Here is a 12,862-nt window from a genome sequence, read left to right on the forward strand (position 1 = left end):
ACCAGCACACACAGAAAATTGCATATACATATCTTTTAACTATACATAAGCTATGTAACTTGGTAAAGTTACATGTATTCTTTTGGATAGTTTTTAGACCATGGAATGGGGAGATTTTCGGAGCATTTTAATACAAAATATTTCCCTTGGGCTGGGAAGGTGGCTCAGTGGTAGAGCGCTTGCCTTGCATGCCTGAGGCCCTGAGTTCGATTCCTCAGTACCACATAAGCAAAAAGAAAAAAGCCGGAAGTGGTGCTGTGGCTCAAGTGGTAGAGCGCTAGCCTTGAGCTAAAGAGCTGAGGGACAGCGCCCAGGCCCAGAGTTCAGGCCCCACAATTGGACCCAAAAAAAAAAAAAAAAAAAAATATATATATATATATATATATATATATATATATATATATTTCCCTCAAGCTAGATTTTTGCCACAGAACATATAAAACTTGCCCATCAGAGTCAAGAGAGATATGTTATCGAAGTTAAAGGAATACACATTTAAAGTCTCACGTTGTACTTGCTATCTCTTCAAATGTGAAGGGATCCAAAAGCCTGAGCTCCACAGTAGTCAGTATCAGACAAACTGTAACATTAAGTTAATGATTTTTGTTTTGTGGATGGTGGGGTTTGAACTCAGTGCCTGGGCTAGCGCTCTACCACTTGAGCCACAGTGCCACTTCCAGTTTTTGAGTGATTAATTGGAAATAAGAGTCTCAGAGGGCCTTTTTGCCTTGGCTGGCTTTGAACCACGAGCCTCAGATCTCAGCCTCCTGAGTAGTTAGGCTTACAGGTGTGAGCCACCAGTGCCCGGCCTCTTAATAATGTTTATTTTTAATTCAGTAACACAATTTCCATAATCATTTGCAATATTAGGACAAGGAATACCAGTTATTTAATTAAGATGTTTTCTTACTTTCATACTGATCCCACAAGAATAAACAGGGTATTTGAACTCAAAATAGCCGTCCAGTTCTTGGTTCACAACACAGCCAGTTCCTAGAGTCAGTTCTGAAGCCAAAGGTAAACGGTCATGCAAATAAGGCCTTTGTTTGACTTGGACCTTAAGCTCTAGAACACTGCATGCTATGAACACTGATAAAACAAAAAAATGGAAATGTCACATACCATATCCGTCACAAAACAAGAAGTTCACAAAACTTTTACCCCCTTAAATAACCTGAATCTCCACTGCTTGCTTCTGAATTTCCCACGATGTGATCGTACACAAGTTATCTCATATCAACATGGTTCAATTTCCTTATCTGAGTATAGGGAAAGAAATCACAGGATCCCTGAATCCAAATATCTAGCAGGTGCCTTTGAGAATTTATTTTATTTTTTAAATTTCACTTAGGGCTGGGTGCTGGTGGTTCATGCCTGTAATCCTAGCTACTCAGGAGCCTGAGATCTGAGGATCACGGTTCAAAGCCAGCCCAGGCAGGAAAGTCTGAGACTCTTTATCTCCAATGAAAACTACCAGAAAACTAGAAGTGGTGCTGTGGCTTAAAGTGGTAGAGCACTAGCCTTGAGCAAAAGAGCTCAGGGACAGAGCCCTATGAGTTCAAGGTCATAACTGACAAAAAAAAATCATTTACAAATTTCAAAAATAAACCTCCAAATACTTCCAAACATAACTGATGTAGATCTGAATCAGGGATGAAAACATCTTAATACTTACAGATAACTCAAAAACATCAACAGCTGCTACCATTTTATTCATGTTAGAGCCAATTAATACTGTCTCAGTGGGCTATGTGAAACTAGAGACTTCTATTGAGATAAAAATAATATTGCATTTACAGCAACCATATGAATTTGATGGTGATTTTATTTCTTGCTTGCCTTGCTTCCTTTCCCTTATATCTGCACGCAGTCAATTCTATTATTCCACATTTATAGGTGAGTAAGAAGGTCTTTTGGCTCATAAGTGGCCGAACAGGATTCACACATGGGCAGAATCTGCTCAGAATTGTCTCCCATGCTAGATACTTCGGTCTCACCTCCTTCTCCACCCACTGCACTGAAGATTATACAAAGTGACCTATCTCCAGGCAAGCCAAAGGAAGATTCTCCAACACTTGCCAAATAGAAGGAAAACAGAAGGAAGTCACCTTATCACAGACTTCCGGGAAAGAACAATGGAGAAGATGCTGAAGTAAAAGTGCATCTGACTGAGTGGAAGCTGGTGAGTGAGGAGTGCCCATAACACAAATGATCGCCAGATCCTAAAATACAAACTCCCAAGCCCCTGGGGTTGTTAGGAAACATGCTTCTGCCTGAAATTCCACCTCCCAGCATTCCCTTTGTCTTACCATCCTCGTCACTGTGAACAAACATAAAGGCGATAAACAGTCCAACCAAAAGGCCAGTGAGCTGCATCCTTTCAGATCTTGATCCAAGGCAACATGGGAAACAGGAAATCGGGTGGGGTGGGTCTCAGGTGTTTATAGAACAGGAGTGTCCTCAGCTGGCCAAGATGATCCATCATTGGAGAAGCACTGACAAAAGCCAAGCTGGCCTCCAGGGTCTCACCTGTAATCCTAGCTACTCAGGAAGCTGAGATCAGAGGACTGCAGTTGGAAGCCAGCCAGAGAAGGAAAGTCCGTGAGACTGTTATCTCCAATAAACTACACCCCACCCCATTCCCCATCTCCCACCTCCCACCCCCAAATAAAGGCTAGAAGTGGAGCTCTGGCCCAAGTAATAGAGCACTAGCCTTGAGCACAAACGCTCAGGGACAGTGCCCTGAGTTCAAGCGTTAGGGCAGTTACAAAAAAAAAAAGACTGACAAAACCCTGGCACAATTGGCTTTTTCTCTTCCAGACTACAATTACTATAATGATAATGATTCACAAAATCAAGAAGAGCGAGAACTATCTGTGTGTGTGTGTGTGTGTGTGTGTGTGTGTGTGTGTGTGTGTGTGTGTGTATTATAGAGGAAGATGTTAAGATTATATTCCCCCAAATTATTTCTTCCCAAGCATATGGATGGATCTGAAATTGTATCTTTTGTAACATGTGATATGCGGCTACTGGACAACAGAGAGCAGGGGCTCACAACATGATCTGATTATCTACATGTGAGAGATACAAAAATCATTTATGATTAGACTGATGATAGTATGCATTACAACCACTGCGGGTTCCTGTCCGAGAAACACCAGTTATACTAATCTAGTAAAGCTGGGTTGAAAACCACTTACGTTTCCTTCTACAAGCTCCAGGAGATTCTTTTTTTTTTAATTTTTTATTTTTTATTGTGAAAATACTGTACAGAGGGGTTACAATTAGATGGGCAAGATAATGAGTACATTTCTTTTTTTTTTTTTTTTTGTGGGTCGTGGCGCTTGAACTCATGAGTACATTTCTTATCAAGCATTGTAACCTCCTCCTTTGTTTCCCCTTCCCATCCCTTCCCAGCCTCCCCCCGCCCCCCCAGCCAATCCTCCCCCCCCACCAAAGTTGTAAAGTTCATTTTCGACATGACAACTTGTACTTCTCATTGTTGCAATGGGTCCACCTGTATCCTTATTTAAGTAACTTGTTTTTCCCCTTCCCCTCCACAAATTATACCAACATCAAATACAGTGAAAGGAGGGGTTATACTGTGGGGGAGGGGCATACAAAGCAACAAAGAAATAATCTTATAAATGCGTTAGAAACAAATGCATGAAAGAAAAAAACATTTGAAATACATATCTTAGGGTTCATTTTCCTAACATCACCTTATCTGACCTTTTCTGCTTGACTCATACTTATACTAGATATTGCAAATAAGGGAAACCATGGGACTTATGTTTCTTTGGGCTTGGCTTACTTCACTTAATATAATTTTTTCCAAGTCTTTCCATTTCCTAACAAATGGGGCAATGTCATTCTAATGGAGGCATAGAATTCCATTGTGTATATATACCACATTTTCTTGATCCATTCATCTACTGAGGGGCATCTGGGTTGGTTCCATATCTTAGCTATAGTAAATAATGCTGCAACAAACATAGTTGTGCTGGTGGCTTTAGTGTGGTCTTGTTTGTAAACACTTGGGTAAATGCCTAAAAGTGGGATTGCTGGGTCATAGGGGAGCTCTATGTGGAGTCTTTTGAGGAACCTCCATACTACTTTCCAAAGTGGTTGAACAAGTTTACACTCCCACCAACAATGAAGTAAGGTTCCCTTCTGTCCACATCCCCTCCAGCATCTGTTGTTATTAGAGTTCTTGATTTTGCCGTTCTAACTGGAGTGAGGTGGTATTCCAGGAGATTCTGACTCAAACACACAGAAAGGTGATCTAGAATTTAGGAAAACACTGCTTTCTTGTTTGTTTGCCTAGAAAGCTTTTTATCATGAGTGATTCCATCTATAAGGAACTGAAGAGAATCCTGCCACAGGCAAGTTTCTTCAAATAAAATCTAGTCATCTTAAAAAGAGGGATTATAATGAGCATATGATTGATTTGGCATCATACTTGGATGCCATTATCAAACTTTTTAAAATCCCCTTCACTAAAGCAAGGACTTTAGGCACATGAGATGTGGATCAGCAATAGAGTGCCTGTCTTGTAAACAGAAGGACCATCGAATCCCAGGACCACTAAAAGTAGAAGGAGAAAGATATGGAAAAGAAGGAAGAGGGGGAGGAGGCGGACATGGAGAAGGACGAGGAGCGGGAGGAGGAAGAGGATGTGGAGGTAGAGGTGGAAGAGGAAATGGAGGAGAAGTTGAAGTTGCTATCTCTGACATTATATGCCTCCTATATTGCCTCAGTTTCACAATTCAGAACAATTGGCTGTCATCAAGCAGATACAGAAATCTCCAGGTTTTTATAACTATATGTTGCAAATAAATAAAACAATATATAACTGTGATCATTAGAAAACTCAGTGGAGGGCTGGGAAGCTGGCTCAGTGGTAGAGTGCTTGCCTTGCATGCATGAGGCCCTGGGTTCGATTCCCCAGCACCACATAAACAGAAAAAGCCAGAAGTGGCTCAAGTAGAGATCTAGCCTTGAGCTGAAGAGCTGAGGGACAGTGCCTAGGCCCAGAGTTCAGGCCCCAGGACTGGCAAAAAAGAAAGAAAAGAAGAAAAAAGAAAACTCAATGGAAATAATCCATCTACTAAATACATCCATTACATTTTATGACATTTTAATCAACCAATTCCTATTTTAGGATTTCAATTCTTTACATTCTAAGTGGATGTGACAAGTTGGTAGACGGAGATCTTAGACAACGATCTCATTCTAAGTATAACCTGGCTCACCTGAACCACTAACTTGCTGTGATTTCCAGGGACAGAAACCTTACTCCATTCTGAAAACCAAACATGTAATCATTTGTCAAAGGTGTATCTTACAAATTCATTTTTAGATGAAAGAAATTGAGCAAGATGCATTGTACCCATAAACTGACATGTTGAATGGTAACCCCTTCGTACAACTACTTATAAGAAAAACATAATTTAAAATTCATTTTCCTCACTGCTACGGCTTGTCCTTGTATCCATATAACCCCACCCATTTCTTCTGCAGAATAATTGGGAAGGGGAGAAATGGTGAAGATTGAACCCAGGACCTTGTATGTTCTAGGCAACAAGCTCTACTGAGCTACCCCACATTCTGTCCTTTGAGAGAGTGTGTGTTCTCGTAGGCCTGAAGCAATCTGAGGAATCCTTTGCTCTGGGTTTGCAAAGACTATTAAATAGTATTAGCCATATTCACATAGTATGTTACACTCAAAATTTCAGTGGCTTGCCATTTTCAAAGCGTTTTAAGTTTTATTCGTGGTTCAGAGTGACACAGCTAAGGGGCTCTGCTCCAAGTAGTCACTCAGGGCCTGATCGAAGGCTCTGCCTTTCTGCTTAAGTCAGGAAAGCATCTCACAGCATTTCCGGTCCCAGCTCATTGGCCGGCAGTGGCATCAGCATCCCCACATAAAGGGGTACTGGTAGATCACTTGCATATATAGTGGTCAGCAAATAGCTTTGTCACCGAGAATTATTCAAATAATTAGAATAATTAGAAATGTTCTGATGGTCACTTAATTATTGTACATCATTTTTTATGTGTGTTTTGGTAGGTTGTGGGGCTTGAACTCAGGGCCTGGGCACTGTCCCTGAGCTTTTCTACTCAAGGCTAGCGCTCTGCCACTTTGAGCCACCACACCACTTCTGGTTTTCTGGTGGTTCATTGGAGATGAGAGTCTCAGGGACTTTCCTGCCTGGGGCTGGCTTTGAATCATGAGCCTCAGATCTCAGACTCCTGACTAGCTAGGATTACAGGTGTAAGCCACCAACACCTGGCTCATTAAACTTTACTAAAGTATAAAGTATAGCCAATAAATTAATACATATGGGAATCGGACCCACCTGAACTTCCATACAGTGGGCTGAAATCTACTCTGAAAGGGGATTTCCTGGTCTTTCCATTGTACAGTGAGTTTATTTTACATTTACCACATTTACCTCCTCTATTACTTTCTCTTATTCCTCTTTTTACAGTTTTGGGGGGTTTTAACCCTCAGTATTGGAATAGAAACTTAAGGCCTCAAACTTGCCAGGCAGATGTTCTACTGTTACACCATTGCCTCCAGCCTATTTTTGAACTTCTTTTTGAAATCAGCAAGATCCTCACATTTTACCCAAGGCCTGCATCTGGACCAGGATTGCTTCCATTTTTCTTCTTCCCACTATAGCTGAGATGTCACCATGTTCAGATTCTTCTGTTGAAATGGAGTCTCAGACTTTTCTGCCCAGGCTCACCTAGAACCACAGTATTACTGACCAGTCACCTATTGTAGCTGGGATGACAAGCAAGAGCCACTGGTGCCTGGCCTTTCAAAGGAAATATAACCACCCAAGAAGAAAAATATTTATTGAATTTGACTTTATTATCATTTTTTTGTCCTCTCAAAAGGAGTGATAAAAGAAATAGCCATTTATTAAAATTGCAGACTGATAAAATCTTCTAAAATCCTCTGGCTTCAGTAAAACATTTTTCACCTGCAAGAAGGTTGCTACAGTGTTAGGCATTTTGCTTCTCAGCTTTCAGGCGGCTGCAGTTGCTCCATATGCCTCATTATATAACCCATTTCCAATTCCCATTGAAGAGAAAATGGGGCATGGGATAAACAATGATCTATAGGCACTTTCTGTTAAAAAAAAAAAAAAAGAAGAGTAAATAAGCAGTTTATGTATTACAATGAGGGATTATCTACCTGAATTTTTTATCTTTTGGGATGGAACGAAATTGATTTGGACACAAGACTAATCCAACAACAATTATGTTAAATTCTATAAATGACTAAACTTTGGGTCTTTTACATCTTTATGAGTACAATGTAAATGGCTTCCTCTCAAATCCTAATTTTAAAAGTAATCTCTTTAGGACCAAAAAAATCCCATTTTTTCCCAGCATACCCAAATATATTAACTCAATAAAATTTTTATAACTTCTTTCACTGCTTATCCATAAACAAGAGACATATTTCTCTTCAGGCAGGGATTTATTTTGAAGAAACAGGACTTCTCTCTAAGACAACAGTCAAGTTTATTCTTCTATGGATTTATTAGTAAGCAATAATAATATTAGTAATTACTATATTACTATATTACTAATAATAATATTAGTAAGCAATGGAGAGCCTTGTTCTTACATCAGCATTTCTCATTACTATATAAATCTCCACAAACATGGAATTGATAACTGCTTTATACATTAGTACGGATATTATAGGCATGCTTTAGAAATCCCTCACTAGGAAGACCTACCTGAAGGCTGATGGAGGAAACCATATCCTCAAGACCTATGCATTGGTAACTATGGCAGTGCATTAAGTGCTCCGTTTTTGAGTTCTGGTAAGTGCATGCTGGGTCAACCAGTGCTTAGGACGTTTTTATTTTGTTTTTAAAATCTTGCTGTCTTCAATCGCAGAACATTGAATAAAATGAAGAAACTGATGTTCCAAGTGCCTTGATGTTTTAGCACTCTTGATGGCGAGAGAAGGAAGTATTGTAGCTTCTGTAGCCAAACATAGCGTGGTAGAACTCTAAGTATAAAGGTGAAGCCATGTGGTAAAGCCGACTGAAGGGAAACAAAGACAAAACCAAGCTAAGAATAAGACAAAATAGGTGTTGATCATTTACAGAGGTTCCAGTATTATACTGAAATCCAATATGACTGATTTCTACTTTAACACTAGGATTTGTTATTTTTGTTCTTCACATTTTAAATGAGAAGGTCACTTAAAATTCAGCCACTAGAATGAGATTATAATCCTTAGTGTAAGATTTGAACACAAAACCTTTATAGCTAAGTCAAGAGTTCTCTTCCTTAGGCACCTGAGGCATTCTATAACTTGACTAAAATCGTGGTTCATAAATAAGAGTTTGATGTAAAACTAGATCTACTGAAAATGTTTCCAGTCGTACCAAACGCTCAGTTTTATCTTAGGATCCTGAAGGCCAAAGAAAGAAATATCCTTAGAAAAGAAAATTAGCCTTTAATTTTGTACACTGCTTAAAGATAATGAAAATATAATATATAAAAAAGGAACTCTGCCAGGTGCTAAGTGGCTCATGCCTATAATCCTAGCTACTTTGGAGGCCAAGACCTGAGGTTCAAAGCTAGCCAGGGCAGGAAAGTCCATGAGACTCTGATCTCCAATAAACTTATCAGAAAAAGCTAGAAGTGGCACTGTTGCTCAAGTGGTGGAGCTCTAGCCTTTAGAAGAAGAATCTCAGAAACAACGCTCAGGCCCTGAGTTCAAGCAAAAAGGAATTCATCCTTTATAATATTTTTTTTCAGTTATGTTAAGAGAAGCCAAACTCAGAGAGACAAAGGCACACGAAGGGCAGGTGAACACACAGGCATAATATTCAATAGACATCTGTGAAAATGGAAGTAGGTAATGAGGGGATGGGTGAGGTTGGGAGAGATGAGATACTGATAGAAGGATGGTACTGACTGAGATGCATTGTATTCACAGATGTGTTGAACTGAAAGTCCTTTGTACAACTACTTAGAGATAATTAAAAGTTATAATTAAAAAACGTTTTCCTTCTTCTTGCTGATACAGTTGCAAGCATTAATAAACCCGTATAGTCTTTGCTATAAAAATTAAGATGGAGGGGCTGCGAAGGTGGCTCAGTGGTAGAGCGCTTGCCTTGCATGCATGAGGCCTTGGGTTCGATTCCTCAGCACCACATAAGCAGGGGGAAAAAAGCCGGAAGTAGTACTGTGGCTCAAGTGGTAGAGTGCTAGCCTTGAACTGAAGAGCTGAGGGACAGCGTCCAGGCCCAGAGTTCAGACCCACGACCGTACCCAAAGAAAAAAGATGGAGAACATATGGAGTAGAGGAATTAAGGGGCACTATTATAGGAATTAGAGGAATTAAGTGTTAATAGCACTTAAAAAGAATTAATGATCCATAAGAAATGATCTCCTTTGTCTACTGATAGAAGGCAGCCAATATTTTCAGAGATAAAGACCATTTGTCTTAAATAACACAAAGTCTGAAATCAGAAGCTAGACAGGTCTTGGTGTGCAAGAAAACATCTCGTTGCTTCCTTTTCAAATTTTCTTTTGGAAAATAGGTAAGAGATCCAATGAGACTGTATAAAGATAGACTTTAAAACAGAAAAATCAGTGTTATCCTTACAGGGTTCCAGAATCACAGTGTTTTACATACTCTGAACAAACGTCATACCTTATGTCTTTAACACAAGGTGCAATCTGTAATGAAGGGTGGGGTTTCTCAACAGCACATAAGATTGGCACAAATCCTCTCCTTGGTGTTGTCTTTGAGATAAAGGTTATTACAGTACTAAAAACAATCCTCCCGTTTACATCCTGAAGGTATAAAAAAATTAAATAGATGTATCAATCTGATGCTTCGACAAATTAAACCTGCACACTGCTTATAATAAAGAACCCCTAGTAAACTTTAACAGAACCCGAGTTTATTCCTTCTAAGGTACACTATAATTTGCCAACAACTATTACTGAAAAGTCCTTTATATATAATGTTACTATATATGTATATATAATACTATATCAGCACCCAGCTGCTATGTTTAGCTTTTTATTTAGTAGTGGATATAATTAGTCTTGTTACATGGACCATTTTTTTCCTCCAGTCCTGCAGCTTGAATTCAGGACCTATGCACTATCCCTGAGCTTCTTTTGCTTAAGACTAGCACTCTACCACTTGAGCCACAGAGACACTTCCGGTACTGAGGAACTGAACGCAGGGCTTCATGCATGCTAGGCAAGCACTCTACCACTAAGCCACATTCCCAGCCTACATGGACCATCTTTGAAGCACTTGGTTCCCAGGTCTAATACAATGTGCCTAACTGACTCAGCCAAGTGCTGTGCCAGTGCTCTTACCTCCCAGCTGATACCGCACTCATGTTTCGGGTAGCTAAATCTGTAGAAATCTTGCCATATATCAGTCACAGGACATCCAAATCCCAGAAACATCTCATCGGGAAGTACACGCCAATCCATGCGTACCAGCGAGTTAACAATGACATCAAGCCCAGCGAAATCACACTGGACAGCAACCTCTGAGAGACGAAAAGGGACAGGTCAGTGAAGGTGCCCTGGGAACCAGCACAAGATGAGGGGGGACAGTCTACTTAAATATTATCTAAGATCTCACTGGGCACCAGTGACTCATGCCCATTCTCCTAGCTACTCGGGAGGCTGAGATCTGAGGATCATGGCTTCAAATCCAACCCAAGCAGAGAAGTCCATGAAACTTTTATTTCCAATAGACTACCAAAAGAGCCGGGAGTGGAGCTGTAGCTCAAGTGGTAGAAAAGCTCAGAGGCAGCTCAGATAGAAAAGAAAAACAGAGGGCTGGGAAGGTGGCTCAGTGGTAGAGCGCTTGCCTTGCATGCCTGAGGCCCTGGGTTCGATTCCTCAGCACCACATAAGCAAAAAGAAAAAAAGCCGGAAGTGGCACTGTGGCTCAAGTTGTAGAGGGCTAGCCTTGAGCTGAAGAGCTGAGGGACAGTGCCCAGGCCCAGAGTTCAGGCCCCACGACCGGACCAAAAAAAAAAGAAAAAGAAAAGAAAAGAAAAGAAAAACAGAAACAAAAGAATCTAAAAAAAAAAGAATCAGAATGAAAAGAAATTGAGCAAGAAGGGAGCTGCTCAAAAGTAGTAAAAATGTCCATGAGACACATGGAGAAATACTCAACATCTCTAGCCATAAGTAGAAATCAAAACACTGAGATTCCAACTCACCCCAGTTAGAATGGCCACCATCAAGATAGTGGCACGGATGTAGGGGTAAAAGAACCCTAAGACTGTGTTAGTAGGGATGTAGATTGTTCAACCACTCTGGAAAACAGTGTGTGGGTTCCTCCAAAAAGTTAAACATAGAATTACCCTATAATCCAGCAACTCCACTCTTAGGCTTGTATCCAAAAGATTACAAATCAAGATGCAGTAAAGCCATTTGCACAAGCACATTTGCACAACCATGTTCATTGCTGCGCTATTGATTATAGCCGAGGTATGGAAACAGCCCAAATGACCTTCAGTGGACAAATGAATCAATAAGCTGTGTGTGTGTGTGTGTGTGTGTGTGTGTGTGTGTGTGTGTGTGTGAGTGTGAGAGAGAGAGAGAGAGAGATCTATCCATACACACATACACATACACACACAGAGGGAGATCGTTCTCTATACACAATGAAATTTTACTCATCTATTAGAAAGAATATTACCTGCAAAAAAGTGGAAAAAGTAAGTCAGGCCCAGGGAGACAAAGGACACATTTCTCTCATCTATGTGTAAGCCAGGATTCATAAGTATACAAGTCAACACATACTGAATCATATTAAGTGTAAATGCATAGCAAATCATAGGAAGTGTATACAAACATATTCACTGAAGTAGGGTATATGCAGGGCTGAATTCAAATGATGTAATTCCTTAAAAAAACAAACAAACAACTAAAACTAACTCATAGTCCAACAAATGAATACCAAGAAACTGGTACTTAAGATGAGGGGAGACAGATCAAGAGCAGGGAGGGGTAGAAGGCTGAAGGGAGGAAGGGGAGAAATGCAGTCACAGCATCCAGTGCCTATCCTCTGAAAACAAGGAACACCGAGAGGGGTAGAGAGGATGAGGGGAAGGCTGACATTGACCAGGGTGCATCATACTTACAAAATGACATGTTGAACAGCAACCCCTCTGTACAGCTACTTTTAAAGACAATACAAATATAGTAAAAGAATATAAAACAAAACAAGAAGGGGTGCTAAAGGAGAGGCACAACTGCAGGTAGAAAAGTGCAATCTTCAACTCTAAGGTCAAAGCAGCAGGTAGCAAACAGTTTCTGCATCTTTAAAAAGAAAGGATTTTCTTAACTACTATCAGCACGGGAGCAAAGTCTGGCTGAAGAAAATGATCACCGCCCCCCAACAGCATGAAGACACCACAAAATGTGAATGGAAACAGTATCGTGAAATGCACTGAAATTATTTCTAAAAGCAGAGCTGAGAATAAGAAAGATGAGAGGGTAAACTATCATGGTATATTATATGAAACGATCACAGTGAAACCCCTATGTATAAGTAATATGTGCCAATTTTTAAAAGATAGCACACTTAGTCATCAGATCAAGCATTCTTAATATAGCAGCATCAAAGTTGAATGTGGGAAAGGGGTAAGCCATGACTTATCTTCTAAGTATAGGAGAAATGATTGAAGCCAACCACCTATGGGTCACACCTGTAATCCTAGCTACTCAGGAATCCTAGCTACTCAGGAGGCTGAGATCTGAGGATTGTAGTTCAAAGCCAGCCTGGGCAGAAAAGTCCATGAGACCATCTCTGATAAACGACTCAGAAAAAGCC

The 12,862-nt window shown here is 40.2% G+C and overlaps 1 protein-coding gene across 1 annotated transcript in view; it reads right to left on the minus strand.

Moving 5' to 3' along the window:
* Positions 1-6,904: 6,904 nt before the first annotated feature.
* Positions 6,905-12,862, minus strand: part of LOC138833856 (putative oocyte-secreted protein 1 homolog) — a 42,825-nt gene continuing 36,867 nt past the window's right edge. The window contains exons 3-6 of the mRNA XM_070032243.1: positions 10,381-10,559; positions 9,698-9,840; positions 7,761-8,073; positions 6,905-7,141 (exon numbers count right to left, since the gene is read on the minus strand). Coding sequence (XP_069888344.1) covers positions 7,971-8,073; positions 9,698-9,840; positions 10,381-10,500 — 366 coding nt within the window. The 5' untranslated portion in view covers positions 10,501-10,559 and the 3' untranslated portion in view covers positions 6,905-7,141; positions 7,761-7,970. The remainder of the gene's footprint in view (positions 7,142-7,760; positions 8,074-9,697; positions 9,841-10,380; positions 10,560-12,862) is intronic.

Source organism: Dipodomys merriami, unplaced genomic scaffold, assembly GCF_024711535.1.
Source record: "Dipodomys merriami isolate MVZ:Mamm:240054 unplaced genomic scaffold, mDipMer1.0.p SCAF_21, whole genome shotgun sequence".
In the NCBI taxonomy this organism is placed as follows: Eukaryota; Metazoa; Chordata; class Mammalia; order Rodentia; family Heteromyidae; genus Dipodomys; species Dipodomys merriami.